Genomic DNA, 20,997 nt, shown 5'->3' on the forward strand with positions numbered 1-20,997 from the left:
GCGATGGGCAAATTACTTGAGCGTATAATCCATACCAAATTGGAGGAAAATATGACAGCCAATAATGAAGAACTGAACTCAGAACAGTACGGGTTTCGCAAGGGATGCTCCACCGTGGAGGCTGTTAAGAGAATTTTGCAGCTCGCTGAGAGCGCAAAGGCTGGTGGATACAGGCACAGGGAGACCTGCCTGATGGTAGCTTTGGACGTGAAAAATGCGTTTAACACGGCCAGGTGGGACATAATTATAGAAGAGCTGGAGAGAAGGAGAATACAGAAATATTTACTCAACATCGTAAAGAGTTATTTCTCCAAACGGGTGGTTCTTACTGGGAGTGGTTACAGTAAGATAGTCAGTATGGGAGTTCCACAGGGGTCAGTTTTAGGACCTTTTTTGTGGAACATCATGTATGATCCGGTTCTCGCCATCGATCAACCCAGTGGCGTCTACACGATAGCCTTTGCGGAAGACTTAGCCGTTGTGTCTATAGGTAAAGGTCTGGATGAAGCGAAGAGACTTGCAACGATAGCCGCTCAAAATATGAGGCAGTGGATAGAAAGCAGAAGGCTAGAACTAGCTCCTGAAAAGACCTGTGTTTGCAGACTGACCGGCAGAGCAATACTGGTAGGGGCTTTGGAGGTCAACATTCTGGGAGTACGAGTGCCAATTAAGGACGAGATTAAATACTTGGGCGTCTGGCTAGACAAAAATGGCACCTTTGTCTACCACACTCAGACAAAGGCAAAGAATGCAGCGGAGAGTGCAAGAGCTCTAACAAGACTCATGCCGCGCGATGGTGGCGCCGGCGATTGGGCACGCAGGATGCTGGCAACTGCACACGCGTCGGCTGTGCTGTATGCTGCACCCACATGGGCAGAAACCGCTCTAAAGCTGGCAAAGAATGTTGACGCTCTAAACCGGGCACAGAGGACGGTGCTCCTATATGTAAACAGGGCAAACAGGACAGTGTCCACAGAAGCACTACAAGTGCTCGCTGGGATAATGCCTCTAGACCTACAAGCTAGATATAGGAGCGAATCTTACGGGTTAGAAAAAGGTGCCATCAAGGCAAAAAAAGAAAAATTCCTGGAGCTGTGGAATAGAAGATGGCAAAGCAGTGATCGGGGCGGATGGACTCGGCGCTGGATATCAGACCTGACACCAGGGCTACGGAGAGACCATGGGAGACTGACCTACTGCTTGGTGCAGTTTCTGAGCGGACATGGTACGTTCGCTGCCTACAGGCATCGCATCGGAAAAGCTGCCTCTCCTCACTGCGGAGCTTGTGGCGATGTAGAGGATGCCGGGCACGTACTATTGGAATGCGACCGACATGCGGCACTGAGAACTGAGACGGAAGCCATCACAGGACCTCTGACTGAGGGAAGCCTCATCACGGTTATGCTGCGTGATGAGCACTGCTGGAAAGCTGTTGACAAGCTGTGTCTCGACATTCTTATTGAAGTCGACGAGGTAGTTGCCGCAAGACGTAATAGAACTATGTAAATTGTCCTGCATGGGCCCCTGTCTGTGATAATCGATTCTGTGATAATAAAGATTTAAGTTTAAGCGAGCTACTAGAGCGATTCAACGTCGACGGAGTGACTAGTAAAGGTAGGAGTGGATGCATCCGTATGCCTCACGGCGATCGACATCCACTCCTAGCATAGGAGAGGGGTTTAGTGGGTATTATGCGGCTAATATCGCATTGTCGCATCGAGCCCCACACTTCGGCGGTAAATCGCTTCCCCTCTTCTCTAACAAAAAAAAATGTGTCGGCGGTATGGCACCCAGGTTTCGCTTCCATATAACATGGTGGGAATTATTATTGCTCGGTACACTGCAAGTTTCGTTTTTGTGCTCAAGTCATGATTGTAGAAAACCCTGTCTTTTAATTTCCAGAATTCTCTTGAGGCGCTGCTAATTCTGTGCTGAATTTCAGAGTCGATATTGGCCTTTTCCGAAATCAAACTGCCGAGGTTATTGAACTCCGCTACATATTCCAATAGTTCTCCGATTTTTATAGCATTGTTATGATCTTCTGGGGGAGTGCACATGATTTTAGTTTTATCGATGTTCAGCTTAAGTTCCAAAGCCTCGTATGCCCATGTATATGTGTTCAACATTTCTTGCAATTGCTGTAACGTATTTGCAACTAGAGCAGTCATCAGCGTATTGAAGTTGTGTGATGAATTTTGTAGGTGTTTTTGCCCTGAGTCGTTTTATGTTGGAACAGACCGCCGTCGTATCTGTATCTAATGCCCAAACCTCTCTCCTGCAATTTGCTGTCCACTATAATGGAGAGCACTGCCATGAATATATTGAATAGGAGAGGCGCCAAGACACATCCCTGCCTAACGCCTGTGTTTGTTAGGAAGGGATCTATAACCACTTAATCTGACGCTAGATTCCATGCGCTTGGGAAAATACTTGCCTTCTGTCTTTATTCAGTACATCTTATTTTACTAAGCGTGTTAACCGTACTCTTCGTACACACGAAAACCGGCACTCAAGGCCGGGAATGCCGACCCTAGTATAATGTAGGCAATGGATAGTAAGGCGTTGCTTACACCAAACAAAATCTTTCTTTTTTATATCATTACAACATGTTTTTTTTTTCATATCATTACATTATTGCATATATTACGACCGGAAAAGAAGTGAAGATATAAGAGAAATATGTGAAATACAGGATGTTTTGATTAAGATCGGCAAGAACAGACTGAGACAGATAGGACTGATAATAAGATAGACAAGAAACAGAAGAACAGAGTGGAGAGGCAATGTGGACAGAATGCCAAATGACTAGTTAGCGAAAATTGCTAAGGAGAAACGACCCCAGTCCTCGGCCGCCTGGACGACAACCTATAAAAGGGTATGAAAGGTGGTCTTCATTCTTAAGTTCCGCTTTAAGTTGGTTTCCACTTGGAAAGCAGAACGGTTCTGGTCCAGTTAGTGGAGTATTCGCTCCTTTTCTACCTAGATCGTTTGCTTTTTCATTGCATACCTTGGCGAGCTGGTACTCAGAATAGGAGGACTTTATTTTCTTTGCCTAATTTGTTCAGCTTCTCTAGGCATTCTTTGGCCAACTTCGAATTGATGGTTACTGAGTTCATCGCTTTTAGTACATCTTGACTATCGGGTAAGATGGCTATTTCCTGTTTCCGATAGTTCTTATCCGAAGATAAATTGTAGGCATCTTTCGATAGCGTAGATTTTTGCCGGAAGGATGCTGGGGTAGGTGCCTATTGGTTTAGAATATTTAATTTTCAGCCTATTCCTGTCCCTGCTTTCGTTTTGGAAGCATTAGTATACCACATTATGATATGGCCTGTAACTGCTGAGCAAACGTTTCTCTCTTCTAATCCTTTTTATTGCTCAATACTGCAGTGAGGTTTTTCTCAAAGTTGTACATTCCTGGTACATCATCCACTGGGAGTTTTTGGTGAGTTCACCAAGCCCCTGAGCTGACATATTATTTCCCAGTACTGTTTCCGCCAATGACCATCCTAATCATTGTCGCATTTCTACCGATAACAATGCGCAGTGGTGTTAGGTCTATAATAACCTCCATTGTTGCTGTTGGGCATGTTCATTAATTACTTACGCTGTTTTTATTTTATTTTGCTAATTTTTGTCTACCTTGCTTTGATTTGCACTGCCACGCCACCGCATCTATACAATGTTCACTGCCACTTATCCCCAAAAAGGAAATTTATATATTGTGTAATATTTTTTTCCTTGACTAACTTGAATAACTTTAATAAATAAATATAATAAATAATTTTTACACACCTAATACCAAATCTCTTCCATCAGGTAAAAGATAATTTTCTACATCATGGTATTCTCTATCCTTCTCAGGTATGAAACACAGATTTTCTTTAATTTTCTGAGCTTCTTCTGGCCTAAAAATTATGTGAAAAAATTAGAATTATGTTCAAAACATATCGCTTAGTTTTATAATTAGATACTTCTAAATATTATTGCAGCAAGGTATGTATTAGAAAATTTGAACGTGAGTGAAACTAACGATTAGCGATATCCAATACGTTAATCTTCCTAAACAGCTTATTGAAATGCACTATGAAGATGAACCATTTGAAAGTTGAAAGATAATGCAGATCTGCTTATACATAAACTATTTTGTATGTGAAGAATGGCTTGCTATATGCACTGAATATCACTAAGTATTTATAGATGTAGATAATTCATTCGGAAAAAGAAAGTTATATCTAAAAATGTTGTTTTTTCTTTTATTACTGGAACTGAATAAAAACATGTAGATAGAGAGTCATTGGAGAATATTGGATTTCAGCTTGGATAAAACGTGTTAGATTTAGTAAAAAAATATATTATGGTCTTAGTTAATACTAATAAAATAAACATAAAATCTGGTATTTACTAGCATCGATATTTTGCTGGGATTTTATAAGGAATTAATAATTTATAATATGTACATAGAAGTTTTTAAATTTCGAATATACGGTAATATACCAAATACAAGTATTGTAGTATTTCTTTTTCAATATTCGCATTTGCATAGAAACTTTGAAACTGCAATTCTTCTAGATAACGCCAACATAGTACTTCATTACCTCAATAATCTTTATTTTAACTTACAACAACTAATAATAATTAATATAAATAATCAACATTATTTAGCACTAAATTATAAGATTTAAACATAGATACCTTTTTGTTCATGTCAATTTTCTTTTAAGTTACAAATTGTAAAGCCATATTAAGTGGAAAAAATTGCAGTACTATGGTTCATTTTTTCTCTTTAGTTAATAATAACTAGTAATAAGTTAAAACTAGTATTACCTACCTTATATTTTCATAACCCTTTTCTGAAAGTAGTTTTACCAAATATTTATCTAAATCTCCACCTCCAACATCTAGTCTCATTATAGCTTCGGAAATGGCATATCCACTCAAAATAGGAACAACGCTAGTCACTCCATGACCACTCTCAACTATAAGACCTGCAGGACGACCTGAAATAAAATCGTCTATTATTGTACAATATGCAAATTTATAAATTCATATACAGAAAAATATAATATAATATAATATAATAAATAGGGCACACAGAGATAAACAATAGCATATACAGGGTGTCCCATTAGCCATTAGTCCAATATCGTCGTCGAGCGTCACTGATGACGCTTCTGGCTCCTTAAAATGCGTCCACTCTAACGGTTTTGGGTACTTTTTCTTATAATACTTTAAACAAGTATGGTAAAACAAACGGTAATATACAGTATCCCAATATTCCACGGACATAGAGCTACCGCGTAGGAATCAAAATAAGTTTATTGACACAATTTTCCTCTATACAGAAGTGCTTCATTTGACCGTATAGAGGGCATCAAACCTAAAAAAACATTCAAATATCTTAAAAACAGTTATTGCGATTTGAATGATATATTTGGGGTGCTATTGGGTTTTGCTAAACGCTTTAACATTTGGCCTTACCTTAAAATCAAGAAGGACCGGAAAGGTAAGAACTACCCCCACTCCTACATAAAGTTTAGAAGAAATATTTTCCAACTGCACCGACGACTGATTTTTTTCGTAAAATGGTTCTAGAATTTTTTGTCTCTTGTAAAAAAAACCCACAGCGCTTACTTCTTTAGAGAAAAAAATGTTTTTCCGAAGCTGAATTACAAAAAATATTTTTTGTCACATCAAGCTATGTAGACGCATAAAATCTAGTATGGGCTAATGGCTAATAATCTAGTTGGCAAAGATATGAAATGTTATGTTAGTGTCACAGATGGTTTTTGACAATAAGCTTCATAAATTTTAAGTTATTTAACCTCCGGATTTATGTTTAATAATGCCCTCTAACGGACAAATGAATCACTTTTTATAGAGCACATAGAGGTAAATTGTGTGCAATTAACTTATTTTGATTCATAAAATGCGAAAAGTTCCTGTATATTTATTAAATATACAAGAACTTTTTTTTTGGTAGGTTAAATATTATTTAACCTACCAAACATAGGTAATAAAGCTGTCGCATTTAGAAGTAGGTTGGATTTTTAGTCTGTATACAGGGTTGGCCAATAGTGCGTCGGGCATCTGTAGCTCCTATAATAAAAAAGTTAGGAATTTTGTTTAAGTGCAAACCTAAAGTATGCATTAGGATGTATTTCAGGAAAATATTTTAACCTCTACAGGGTGGCTTAAAAAAGTGTGAGTGGATAAGTAGGATTTTTTTTAAATAGAACACCCTGAATATTATTGCATTTTTGGCTTTTGGCTTCCTTTTTGATCACTTTACTTACTTTTTGATTACTTACTTAATTATGTTTATATTATATATTCAAAGGTATTAATAAATATGTAAAAAATTTTCCGTCTTTTTTGATTTTTTTTTTAAAATACAAGAAATGTCCTGAAATCAAAACTATATTAGGTATTTACTGTAGTAGGTCTGTACTTACTTCTTTTCAAATATCGTAATATTTTACCATACAGGGTGTTCAAAATTGTATGCCAAACTTTTTAAAATATAAAATAGGTTTTCTTCGTTTTTTTTTAATGGATCTCCCTGTATATTATTTTTTTAATGGGTGGAGAATTAAAAAATGAATACTTTTTGTATTTAAAGTATTTCAGAATTTTTAATGGTTTTTCGGACATTCATGGTATTATATTACATAATATATGGGATTTTCAACTGTAATTTTTTATCAGAGCCACCCAATTATTTTTGTCTCTTATTTTACCGTGGAAAGAGCCATATGTAATAAAACCGCGAATATTTACGAAACCGCTAAAAATTTTAAAATACTTTAAATGCAAAAAAATGTTCATCTTTTAATTCTCCATCCAACAAAGAAATAATATACATGGTATTCCATTAAAAAAAACGAAGAAAAAGTATTTTATATATTAAAAAGTTTAGCATATAATTTTGAACACCCTGTATGGTTAAAGATTACGATATTTGTAGCAAAGTAAGTTCAGACTCGCTACAGTAAATACCTAATATAGTTTTGATTTCAGGAAATTTCTTGTACTTATTTTCAATAATTTTTTGAAAAAAGGCAGAAAATAAAATTCTTTTTTACTTATTTATTATTTTTGAAACTATAACAACATACATATTTAATAATATCTCAGAATTATGTAAAGTGATCAAAAAGGATGCCAAAAATGCAATAATATACAGGCTGTTCCATTTAAAGAAATCATCCTTATCCACTCACATCACACTTTTTTGAGCCACCTTGTAGAGGTTAAAATATTTTCCTGAAATACATCCTAATGCATACTTTAGGCTTGCACTTAAACAAAATTCATAACTTTTCTATTAGACGAGTTACAGATGCCCGACGCACTATTGCCGGACCCTGTATAAAAGTTAGAGGCGAACGCTATGCAGTCGCATTACTGACGTCGGGACACTCCTGGGGTGGAACTCTGTAACTAAATAGCCATGAAGAATACTGACCTTGACCGTAGAAAATAAACGGCAAGCAAGTATTCTTCATCGCTACCGATCGCTATTTAGTTACAGTGTTCCACTACTGGCTCCTTCTTTAAATGCTCCTTCACTCTAGTTCTATGTCCCAGAAATATTGGGACACCCTGTATAATAAATGTTCTTTCTTTATGGTATTATAAATTTATTTAATATTGATTATTACCTGATGAATAAAACGTCAACACTGAATTGATTTCTTCGTACACTGCAGGAACATCAAATTTCTCGAACATCAACTCGGCAAGTTTCTCCTTGTCGCGTTGTGGATTTTTGGGACACTGGTTCAACAACACAGGATGTTCTGCAGGACTAACTCGCAGTTGCGAGACTAAAATGTGTTCAAAGAGTTTTTCGACGTAATCGAAGTTCTGGACGATTCCGTGTTGAATTGGATACGTGAATCTATCTCGCTCTAAAGCTTCTTCTCCAAAATTATAGGTGTCGTCGCAACTGGATAGGGCCGTAGGTATGGTACAAGAGGGGTATTCGTTTTCAGCTAGGCCCGCCTTGGTTTCGCCAGAACCCATGTCGATGACAATGGTGGGTTTTAAAAGAGTAGACATCTTGTTGGAGGAGGTTTTTTATCCTGTAATATAAGAATAGCAAAAATGAGCTCATTTATAAATTCTTAATTTAATTAAATCGTACCTAACAAATATAACCAGAATACGCAAGTAAAATCAGTTTTACTACGTTAAAATTTGTAGAAAGTACTGGGCATTTTTATACAGGGTTCGGCATTAGTGCGTCGGGCATTTGTAGCTCCTAGAATAAAAAACTTGAAAATTTTGTTTTAGCCCAAACCTAAAAATGTGTACGAGGATGTATTTCAGGAAAATATTTTAACTTCTATAGGGTGGCTCAAAAAAATGTTAGTGGATCGGGATGATTTTTTTTAATGAAATACGCTGTATATTATTGCATTTTTGGTTTCATTTCGGATCACTTTACTAAGATATGAGCAAATCTATTTCGATAGTTTCAGAGATATTGTTAAGGATATGTGGCGCCATCTATCGGAGAAGCGAGGAACTAAACCGTAACGTGTCAAGAAAAATGGCGAATTCGCCAGTAAACAAAAGAAATACTACAGAATTCTAGAATAGAATTTTTCGGAAGATCCACAGCTATATTTTTATATAGCTTTCTCCTTTTCCTTTTTAGGAGCGCGTTCGGAGGTGGGACAGTTTTTGAAGTTTGATAATACCGCGTTTTAAATTGTGAATTAATTGGCGAAGGTGCCAGAAATTTAGAGTAATAGTAGTTGCATAAATTGTGTTTTATAATCAGTATAAATTGTGTGTACAGAGTGAGATAATAAATTCGTTAAGTATTTTATCGTGAGTTTAAATTAGTGGACCCACGGAATCCGTAACAATATTAATAAATAAATAAAAAATATATTTTTTCAGCCTTTCTTATAAAAATTATTGAACAGATCTACAGGGTTATTCACCACATACGACACGGAGTATTGTAGCTAAACGATTAGATTTTTACAAATTGTAAGTTTTGGGTTCGTTGAAGGACTATTAAAGCTACAATTTAAAAATATTTTTACAAGATACAGAGTGTCCCAAATAAGTAAAAAATATTATAGTTGTATTTTTTTAAATAGAACAGCCTGAATATTATTCTATTTTTGGATTCTACGATTGAAATAAAGGTAAATTTGATTAAGGTTTATCACACTTAAACCTTACCGTTTTTGAAATATTTTCAATTTTATGTAATTGCAGAAAAAAATTTAAGGATTTATTTCTCCAAGGGTATAAAAGTTTTTAATACTAAATATTTACTGAAGATTATTTATTAGTCATATATTGTGTTGCAATAATAAAAATTTTACGACCTAATACAGAGTGTCCAAATTTTTTTATTAAATAATTACTAGCTTTAAACGGCAATAACTTGTTTAATTTAAATGGAACACCCTATATATTTTACGTGAATCAGATACATAATGTCTATCAAAATTGTCTATCAAATTGTATTGTTCCATTTTTTACCCATCTCTTCAAGTTTTCATAGAAAATGCATTTTATAATAGTTTAGACCTCATTTATCACTATACCCATGGAATATTGACATTTTAGCTTATTTTTAAAGATGTAACAAATTTTCAAAGGGTACATATACTAATATTGTTGATATAGTTCGCTTATTTAATTAAAAAATAAAAAAAAACTGTTTAAATATTTTTTGTTAAAGAGGACCAAATAATATGATCCCAGTATTCAAACTACATTAATTGACTGTTTACGTTGTAGTGATAATTGTTCCAAATACTAAAAAACTGAATTTTGTGTGTGTATTACACAGTGTGGTAAAAAGTAACACCTTATAAATTTTATTTCATTTATTGACGAATGCTTATTTATAAAAACAGAGACATTAATTTTCATAACTTATTATTATATTGATTTCTGAGCCAAATCCACATTTATTTAGAATAATTTATTAATTAAAACAATTTAAAAGTATGTAATTAACTAATTTTTGGTGTTTTTGGTAGGAAATAATGGTGGTATATTTAATTGGTATACTCTTTACAAAGATTTAAATAGTTTTTTGTATGCCAATGGGCATGCAATATTTACCACCTGTACATTTTGTACATATTATGGTGCTATAAAAAAATCTGAAATGTCAATATTCCATGAGTATAGTGATAAATGAGGTCTAAATTATAACAAAATGCAATTTCTACGAAAACTTGAAGAGATGGGTAAAAAATGGTATAATACAATTTCATAGACAATTACATTGTGCATCTGATTCACGTAAAATATATAGGGTGTTCCATTTAAATGAAACAAGTTATTGCCGTTTAAAGCTAGTAATTATTTAATATAAATTTTTGAACACTCTGTATAAGGTAGTAAAATTTTTATTATTGCAACACAATATCTGATCAATAAATAATCTTCAGTAAAGATTTAGTATTAAAAACTTTGATACCCTAGGAGAAATAAAGCCTTAAAATTTTTACTGCAATTTCATAAAATTGAAAATATTTCAAAAACGGTAAGGTTTAAGTGTGATAAACCTTAATAAAATTTACCTTTATTTCAATCGTAGAATCCAAAAATAGAATAATATACAGGGTGTTCCATTTAAAAAAATACAACTATAATATTTTTTACTTATTTGGGACACTCTGTATCTTGTAAAAATATTTTTAAATTGTAGCTCTAATAGACCTTCAACAAACCCAAAACTTACAATTTGTAAAAATCTAATCGTTTAACTACAATACTCCGTGTCGTATGTGGTGAACAACCCTGTATATTAGGTATGTACTTTAGATGATCTGTACTTACTTTTCAATAAATATGGTAATCGTAAATCATACAGGATGTTCAAAATTCTACTCCAAACTTTCTAAACTATAAAATCATTTTTCTTCACTATTTTTAAATGGGACACCCTATATATTACTTTGTTATTAGATAGAGAGTTAAAAAATGAACATTTTTTGTATTTAAAGTATTTAAAATTTTTTATTGATGTCTGTCAACGGTAAAATACGAGAGAAAAATCATAGGGTGGCTTTGATAAAAATTTACTGTGAAAAATGCCGTATAAAATATAAAACCGCAAATATCTGCGAAACCGTTAAAATTTTTTAAATAATCTAAATACAAAAAATGTTCCTTTTTTAATTATCTATCTATTGAAAAAATAAAATACAGGGTGTTCCATTTAAAAAAAACGAAGAAAAATTATTTTATATTTTAGAAAGTTTGGTGTAGAATTTTGAACATTCTGTATGATTTACGATTACCATATTTATAGCAAAGTAAGTACGAACCATCTAAAGTAAACACCTAAAATAGTTTTGATTTCAGGACAGTTCTTCTATTTTTAATAATTTTTTTAAGAAAGGCTGAAATTTTTTTTATTTATTAACTAATATTTCTGAAACTATCGAAATATATTTACCCATATCTTAGGAGGGTAAAGTGATCTGAAAGAAAGCCAAAAATGCAATAACATACGTTCCATTTAGAAAAAAGTATCCCGATCCACTCACACTTTTTTGATCCACCCTAGAGAAGTTAAAATATTTTCCTGAAATACATCTTAGTACATACTTTAGGTTTGAATTTAATTTTAATTAATTAAATTTAAAATTAACTATTTTTAGAATGATAACTTAGAAAATTGAATTATTACTTAAATCAGCAGAAGCCAATAAATTTACCAATGTTAAGAGTTTTTAATAAAGCTACAAGTGGTATGGCAACAAGACCAGTCAACAATATTTGGAGATCTAGATCTAGACAGTACTCTCAACTTACATTGCCATGAATTAACAAACTCCAAGTTTTCATAAACCGCTGTCTGCGAAAAATTGTAGGATGGCCAAATACTATCAGAAATGAGGATTTATGGAGCTTGGCCAATCAGAGGCAGGTGTATAACGAGATCAAACTTAGGAAATGGAGGTGAATTGGTCACACTATAAGGCGGCAACAACATCATCGTCCAAGAGACACATGGCAAAGGACAATTAAAAAGGAGATCGAAGCAGTAAACCGATCATGACGAGATGTCAAATCAATTGCCAACAACCGAACCCGCTGAAGAACGTTTATTGAATCTCTATACTCCACGTATGAGTAAAGGACAAAATGAATGACAAGTGGTGTGACAATTTCGATGCTCAGCATTGATATCTCGAAAACTACGAAAGATACGAATTCGGTTAAATGAGACAAATTACCTGTCAAGAAAATCTCGGTATCTTGATTAATTTTCGATTTATGTATGAAAAAATAAATAAATTAATTAATTTAAATGAAAAAATCTTTAGAGCTGTTGTATTTATTCCAACACGTATCATTAAACACTTCTTCATTTGTAAACATTTGGTTGACTTTAGTAACCACAGAGGTAATACCTATACTCTATACACATGTACTACACAATTTTTACGGATCTCGGTGTAATTCAGTACATAAAAAAATAATTGCTGTCCTATAAAAGTGCCAATTGGATAAGCAATCAAGGAGGAGCATATTTTTTAAAAAGAACTGAATTTACTAGACACTTTGAATCAAAATTGATTGATTAAAGGATCAAAATTGGATTTAACCGTATAGATTTTTTGGCTCTATCTAATAGTATAAAATTTCAAGGGGGTGAGCCACTTTTGAGACGCACCCGGTATAGCCAAAGCAAATCTGAAAATGAATACTTTATGTGAATCCTTAAAAATCGAATTTCTTGGGCCAAACTACAGAATATATCTAGATATCTAATTACACTCAATGCATTTTTTTTACAAATCAGTTATAATAAAAAATATATCCTATAGAGTAGGGTTTCCGGAACCGGAGCTGCTTTCCGGAACCGGGTATTTCGATACCACGCCTCTTAGGAACCGGGTTTTACCGGTTTTTTCGGTACTTTCAGTACTGTCATCAATCAGAAAGCAAGGGATGGTTTTTCAAAGTAAAATGGATAGAAAATTGAGATTTTTAATGAAAATAATATCAAATTATTAAGTAATCAGTCATTCCAAAATTAACATGAACACAAGTGAAGAAAAAAGTATAGGTAACTTAAATTTCACATGACAGAACATAAACCAACTTAAATGAATTTGAGACAAAAGTCCTAAAATATTGAATTAAAAATGCAAATATATATTAAAACATAACATAATAAATATTATAGGAACTTCAAAAGAGAAAAGAAGCAAGAACAATAAGAAAAAGCATCATTACTTATTTAGAAGAGTTTGATTTCGACCACTAGAAAGTATTACAGTTGAGGGTAGGAACCTTTGGTGTTACACAGCAAAATAAAAACACTAAATCACCACAATACACCAAAACACTTTTACTTTTACACTGGACGCGCGTTTCGCTAACAATGTTAGCATCATCAGCAGATGATTATAAACTAAAGTACAATCTACAAGTTGAGCGTTTATATACTCGCTCAGTGGGCACCGAGTGGGCGTGGCAAAATCTAGCCAACCGAGTCAGAGCCCACTGAGCGTAACAGTTAGATTTCCGCCACTAGAGTAGTAGGAACAAAGAACTTGAAGGAATTGGACCGTTGTTTCTGTTCATACTATCTTTACATTTATTAATTCTGATGCTTTCATATGCATCTAATTGCCTGTAATTTGAGACTTGTTTAATTAATTTTAAATTATTAAGATCTATACAATGTTCTTTATCAACAATATGTTCGGCAACGCAAGATTTATCCGGTCTACCATATCTTATCTGAGCTAAATGTTCTTTAAATCTAGTTAATATTGATCTTCTAGTTTGCCCAACATATTTCTGATTAAAATCTTTACAAGAAATTTCATAAATACCCGACCTTTCCAGTAGAGGTGTTTTATCCTTTGGATTACCTAATAGTTGTTGTAATTTATTATTAGCACTATACACAAGTTTATAATTGACATTCTTAAAAATTCCTTTTAGACCACGGAATAACTCTCTATCAAACGGTATCGAAAAATATTTAGACGTATCTTTCTCCACTTGAAAAGTCAAATTTTCAGAAATCATTAACCTATACATACGTTTTCTAATTAATTTATCAACTAGTGAAGGAGAATATCCATTACACTCAGCTACATTCCTAATGTAATCTCTTTCTATTTCATATCTTTCGTTGGAAAGTGGGAAACTAAGTAATCTATGAACTAAGAAATTTAAACTAGCCATTTTATGTTCAACACTATGATGTGATTCATTAGGAATATATCTGCGTGTGGTCGTATTTTTCCTATAGATATCAAATTCCAGGCAATTATTAGTATTTCTAATAACTAATACATCTAGAAATGGTAATCTGTCGTTGTTCTCAATTTCATGCCTAAATTTAATGGAAGGAAAACGATTATTTAACTTAGAAATAAAATTATCTATGGTGTCTGAATGAACCCTAATTAGTAGAGTTTCCGGAACCGTACTAAAATATTTTCGTTTAATGATTGTGGAGTTCGCCAATTAGCAAGCAAGGGATGATACTCAAAAGTAAAACCGAAAAAAATGGAGTTTCAAATTAAAAAATATCAAATTATTAAGTCAACACAAGCGAAAAAAAAAAACACATAGGTACCTTAAAAATTACACCAAACAACATCAACCAATCTCGAAACCAACGTAAATAAATTTGAAAAAAACTTAACATTTTCAGTTAAAGATGTAAATGCCTATAAAAACATAACACAAAAAAATATAACTAATATATTTATAAATATTATACTAAATAATAAAATATCATATTTCAACTTCAATAATTGCTAATAAACATTATAGAAACTTCGAAATAACTTCAAAAGTAAGAACAGTAAGAGCTAGCACCATTACTTTTAGAAAAGTTTGATTTCGACCGCTAGAAAGTATCAAAAGCCTTGTGCACGTAACAAAAATTATGTTTTTAATTATTATTATTACTGATTCCCGAAAGTGCCGAAAGAACCGGGAATTAATAATTTCGAGTCCCGGGGCTTTAATGTCTCAAAAGAACCGGGAATTCGGTACTTTCGGTACCGAGATTTCCCGGTTCTGAACCCTATTACAGAGCAGTCTTATCTAGACATTCTTTTTAATAATTACTTTTGTTCGTTTAAAAAGAGATTTTGTTAAATATGAATGTAATTTGGTCTAAATCTGCAGAAATGTATAGTTTTTTTTGACTAACTGTCTGGTACTGAATCCATTTAGTTCTTTGTTATAACACAGCAGCCCCGAATCTAATGGGGGTGGGGGGCAAACCGGGGCACCTGCCCCGGGCGCCAATGTGAGGAGGCGCCAAAATCATAATATGGTTGAAAATCAAAAAAATTGCTCCACAAAGCGCCTAGTATGCACCTTACGTTCTTCTATCAAGTATTCATTTTATTTTAAAACGGCTTGTTAGTTTTTGAACACATTCTAAAGTTTCACTCAGAACCTCGCAATTAGTGGAATAAATTAGCGGTTTCAATAATTACTCTTTTTACTTTTTAGTTTACGATCATTCACAATGTTTAAAAAAACACAATTAAAATTAATAGAATATCCTAACAACAGCTTGCGGTAGTCAGTTGTATCCATAAAGAAAACCAAATATTTAACTTATAAAACTTTTTATTCAAAGTTATAAAACAATAAAATTTTGATTTCTAAATCATGAGGCAGTATTGACAACGTTTTTGCCACATTCCAAATGCAAAAATACCTCGCGCAAATTGGGCCGTATTTTTTCGGATAAAAATTTTCTAAATTTTCACCACCTATGTCTAACAACTGAGTGGGTTGTCCTCTCGGCTGACGTCGATTCCGAATTTTCTAGATTTATAAATACCTTGTCTAATCTGGCGTGCAGGCGTTTCCTCTTAGGCCTATCAAAAGTAAGCAAGGTATACCCTGGTCTACGACAGGCTTGCGTATATCTGCAAAGGACATGCGCTCATTATCTCACCTTAAAAAGTTCATAGACAGCGTTTTCTTTCATAATTACGTGAAACTTTATAGAAGGGTTTATCGTAAGACTATAAAAGCTGCCAAGGACATTTATTATAATGGGAGGCTAGCCAAATCCGGTAATGTTGCTAAAGAGACTTGGGCTATTATAAATGACTTAAGGAATAAGACTTCTTCGTCTGGCACAGTCTTTAATTCACCTGAAGATTTAAACACTTACTTTGTTAATGTGGCTAAAAATTTAGTAAACACCATAACTCCTTCCCATGATTCACTTTCATATCTCCCTAAAGCAAATGAGAATTTACACAGTTTCTTCTTCACGCCCGTAGCATTAGATGAGCTCCGTAGTACAATTAAAAGTATTAAAAATAAATTCTCATCTGGGACTGATGGGCTTACTCTCAAAATGTTCTCTGAACTTCCAGAATGCACATTAATCTATCTTACTACTTTAATTAATGAGTCATTCCAAAAAGGAGTTTTTCCAAACTGCCTTAAGACAGCAATAATTATTCCTCTGCATAAAGGAGGAGATAAAGATCAAGCTTCGAACTATCGCCCAATTGCTCTCCTGCCCACATTATCTAAGATCATTGAAAGATTGGTTAAAAAAAGGCTTCTATCTTTTCTCCTTAAATATAAAGTACTTTCTACCAATCAATTTGGATTTCTAAGTAACAGTTGCACAAATGATGCTATGTTCGACCTTTTTAATAATGTATACTCTAGCCTGAATAACCATCACTCTACAGCTACAATTTTCTGTGATTTCTCTAAGGCTTTTGACTGTGTAAATCATAATATCTTAATTAACAAATTGCAAAACTATGGACTCAGGGGAGTGCCGCTCGAATGGCTTAAGTCGTATCTTGGCAACAGAAGGCATGCTATGTCTTCTTGTCTTCTTGTAAGCCTATAGAATGTGGTGTCCTCAGGGTTCAGTACTTGGCCCTATTTTATTTCTGGTGTTTATCAACGACATTGCAAATCTAGACATTAGCGGTAAAATCTGCCTCTTTGCGGACGATACAAGTTTCACTTGGAGCGGCCCAGATGTTACGGCACTATATGATACTATATCCAGTGACTTACGCACCATTAAATCTTGGTACGATTCTAATCTCCTATGCCTCAACCTTTCAAAAACTAAAGTTTTGTCATATAAAAGTACTATACACCCTTTTGTACTTAATAACACCACTATTGACGTCGTGGACTCTGTGAGATTCTTAGGACTTGTTGTGGACAACTCTTTTAAATGGGACTTGCACATCGAAGCCTTATCAAAGAAACTAAGCTCTGCCTGTTTTGCGCTAAGATCAGTGTCTAAGGAACTTAACTCATCAACCTCTAGAATGGTCTATTATGCCCTTTTTGAGTCGCATCTTCGTTATGCCCTTCCATTCTGGGGTACTTGCTGCGCGACAAAAATTTGATCGTATTTTCAAACTTCAAAAGAGAGCAGTTCGATACTTATTGGGACTAAACAGTAGAACTCACTGCCAGAATTTCTTTAAAAATTTCAAAATACTGACTCTTCCTTCCTTATTCATTTTTGAATCCGTTTGCTTAATCCGCAAGCACATATTCTCTATTCCGGAAAGGCCTTCTCACAACTATCCACTTTAGGAAGTATTAGGATTAGTAGGGAGCACGATATTTATCTGCGAACCCCGAGCTCAGAACTAGTTAAGGGCTCAATACTGTACAATGGCCAAGAAAATGTACAATCATTTGCCTTCGAATATCAAGTCACTTTCATTCTTTCCCGCATTTCGCAAAGCTCTGAAATCATACTTACTGGAGAGAGCCCTATATGCGGTAAACGACTTTTTTGTTGATGTTTAATCATGAACAATTTAGAATTTTAATTTTAATATTTTGATCATCTCACACACTGGTTAAAGGTCTAGTATTTAATATTTTATAACTCTTGATTTTATGTTATTATAACATGATTTCCATTTACAGTTTTCCTTTTGTAAAATTTTCTAGATACGCCTGTGTTCTGCAATGTCCATATATGTTTTATTTGTAATTTTATGACGTAAATTTTTTTTTTGAATTGATTTGTATTGTATGACATTTTTTGTATTATTTGTATATTTGTTTTTGAGCTTTTTTTTTGTTTTGCTTTGTCGATGAAGCTGTTTTGGCTTTTTGTACAATAAAGCGTTGTTTTTTTTTAACCACGATTCCTCTTGACGGATGCTAATCAATGGCCAAAATGGCATTTCTCGCAAAATTTGAAGTATAATTAGTGGAAAAGTAAAAAATTTGTTTACTTTTTCTACTAATTGAAAATGACTACCACTAATTTAAACGTTCTGAATGCTTACATTGAAATTAAAGGAACTTCTAAGCTAATTGAAACCACTAATTCGGAGGTTCTGAATGAATCTTAAGGGCTCATTCTGTCCCGTTTACGAAAAATTCCTACCTATATCCTATATTTAGATATTTGTAAGTTTTTTAAATTAATTTATTGCAAACGCTGGAGAGAGGGGGCGCTACTATCAATTTTTGCCCCGGTTCAAAAAAATTGTAGATCCGGGGCTGTAACACAGTACCTACACAACATAATAAACTAGTTTCATGTGAAATCCGGTTGCTTAAGTTAACTGGACTCTGAAGTCAACAATTCTCATAAATAAAAATTGCTAAAGCATTACGTGAATTATAATAATAAATAAATTATAATTACAGTACAATATCTAAGGTATATTAAACGGTTTACAAATATTGTCGGAGTATTGTCAACTATATTTGAAATTAATTTATAGTAAATTACTTATTATTTTTATTATTAAAACTAATCTAATAGATCTTAATATATCTCGATAATGTGCAATAAGTATTAAGATTTTTATTATCACAAAATTAATTTGTTAGTTATAAAAATAGATATGACTTCCATCAAAACACTTTATTTTTATAACTTTTCTAATCTTTTATTGTTTTAGTGCGTAAAATTTAGTACCTAAATTTAGGTGCGATATTACGATTACGACATAGAGGAGTGTGGGGTAGTTTGGTACTGTGGCTTATGAGTATTGGTATTCTACCCATTGCGCTACCTTGTCAACTTAGAGAAAACTTTATATCGCTCACACTGTAAATTTGTGTTGTTTGTTCTCACATAAAACTAAAACTGTTTGCATAAATTACATTTTCTTTAGGTACCTACATTGATTTACTCATGGAACATTTTTTCGAATAATAAATCATTATGAATTATTGTTCATCTATAAAGATTATACTATTTAAAAAACGCACGTTAATATTTTTTTATTGTATTTACAAAATATTTACCACTATATTATTCAAAATATATAATTATTAATAATTTAAAGTTACTAACCTGGACTAAATTGAATTACACTTAACTTTCATTGATATCAAGAGTGTACCTATATTGGATTAAAACTGGAAACTATACAAACAATTAATACTGGCATGAAATTCTATAAAATCGATAAACATATAGCTATATAGTCGGATTTTGCTTGTTGGTCTGTGACCTTTACACTACAGTAAAAGCGAAATTATATAGCTGTAAAAAATTTAGGTAAACCTACCTACCTGCTACCTATGTTAATTTTGATATCAAAATAAAGGTTACTGAGTAATATGAAAACCTATTACTTATACTTATAAGATACTTTTGTATAGAAAGAACATATTGTCATCAATAATGATTTTAATTAATCTTGATTTTTGCAAGAAAACTATTTTATACTTATAATTTTTGATTTTCAACAAGATACAGTAAATTGTTAATTTAGTCAATCATCACTTGTATTGTTAGTTGCATAACTATTAACCATAATTGTGCCATAATATTACAATTTTGAGTATGAATTTTAATAGTACGAGTGTTAATTATACATTGTCTATTTGAAAAGTAGAGTATTATTTATCTTGAGTAATGGAAACCAGTATGAATGATCTAAAATGTATATCAGAGGAGTGAAGGAACAAAAATTACATCCTACATATTCACACCCCGCCTTATCTCTTTAGAGGTTACCAACCCCAACTTTTATTCTTTAATACTAATCTAGCTGGTGTGGCACATCGGTGAAATGCTCGTTGGTTTCTCTTTTCAGTCTTATAGACTTGGTGTATTTTAACCGATTTTTTAAAATTCCGACATCAGCGCTCTGTACGGCAGAGATCAGAACTGCCCTACTCAGGTAACTATAAAACATAGGCCGCCTATTTTATTTCACAACAACTTAGTTACAGTTCATGTTAATCCAATAGGAATCGTGGCCATTTCATAAAATATAAGTATTTTGTTTTTTAATAGGGCAGTTAGTGAAACTATAAACTTCTCAGGTATGTTCAAGCTTGTGTGATGTAACACTGTTTCGGGTAGTAAAAATTAAATGAAAAAGAACGATTCGCGTTATAAAATTACCGAAAAAATGTTAACACAAAAAAAAACATAATTGCGTGGTTGTTGTGTGCTCTAACATTCAATACAACTCTCCTGGAACAACATTTTATAAGTTCCCAGCTTTCTCACACCGATTTGATCAAAAAGAAAAATGTGGATTCATTACATAATCAAAAAATTAAATACGCATACTCTATGAGGATAAAATATAATTATTTGATCAATATTAATAATATTAATGGTATACTTTTTTTAATCAACTGACGCTTATTTTTTTTATGAACGTCTTCTAAAATTATAATAATGTTCCTTTAAAAAAAAATTATACAGCCTAAATAGCTCCAGTTATGTCCCCACTAGCAAAACCGGTGCGTAAAAGCCTTGTTTGTATCATATACAAGGATAAAACTAAGCTCTAAAATACTGTTTAGTAATAGGCTTGGTGCATTCTCTGCCGGTGCTGCCACCATCGAAGAATATCGTAAACAATCGGTATATATGTTGATGGCAGATGCCGAATTCGGCCTATGTCCGAAATAATTAGACATATGGCGATTTGTCCATTCTAAACTTGCCAGATGCGTGCAACTTCGTGGTTATAAATAGTCTTTATATAACTTCTTTGCGGAGGAGGTTTGTAAATATAA

At 33.2% G+C, this 20,997-nt stretch overlaps 1 protein-coding gene across 6 annotated transcripts in view; it reads right to left on the minus strand.

Annotated features, from left to right (window-relative positions):
- The window catches only part of LOC115878559 (actin-3-like), a 36,318-nt gene that overhangs the window by 7,929 nt on the left and 7,392 nt on the right, over positions 1 to 20,997 (minus strand). For 2 of the 6 annotated variants that reach the window (XM_030895088.1, XM_030895084.1), the window contains exons 2-4: positions 7,665 to 8,087; positions 4,832 to 5,000; positions 3,796 to 3,908 (exon numbers count right to left, since the gene is read on the minus strand). In XM_030895088.1, coding sequence (XP_030750948.1) covers positions 3,796 to 3,908; positions 4,832 to 5,000; positions 7,665 to 8,064 — 682 coding nt within the window. In that variant the 5' untranslated portion in view covers positions 8,065 to 8,087. Of the gene's footprint in view, positions 1 to 3,795; positions 3,909 to 4,831; positions 5,001 to 7,664; positions 8,088 to 8,149; positions 8,280 to 19,309; positions 19,470 to 20,997 lie in introns of those variants that run through there. The other 4 variants (XM_030895085.1, XM_030895086.1, XM_030895083.1 and 1 more) reach the window with 4 other exon arrangements.

The sequence above is a fragment of the Sitophilus oryzae genome, unplaced genomic scaffold, assembly GCF_002938485.1.
Source record: "Sitophilus oryzae breed Bouriz unplaced genomic scaffold, Soryzae_2.0 scaffold_1518_pilon_pilon, whole genome shotgun sequence".
In the NCBI taxonomy this organism is placed as follows: domain Eukaryota; kingdom Metazoa; phylum Arthropoda; class Insecta; order Coleoptera; family Curculionidae; genus Sitophilus; species Sitophilus oryzae.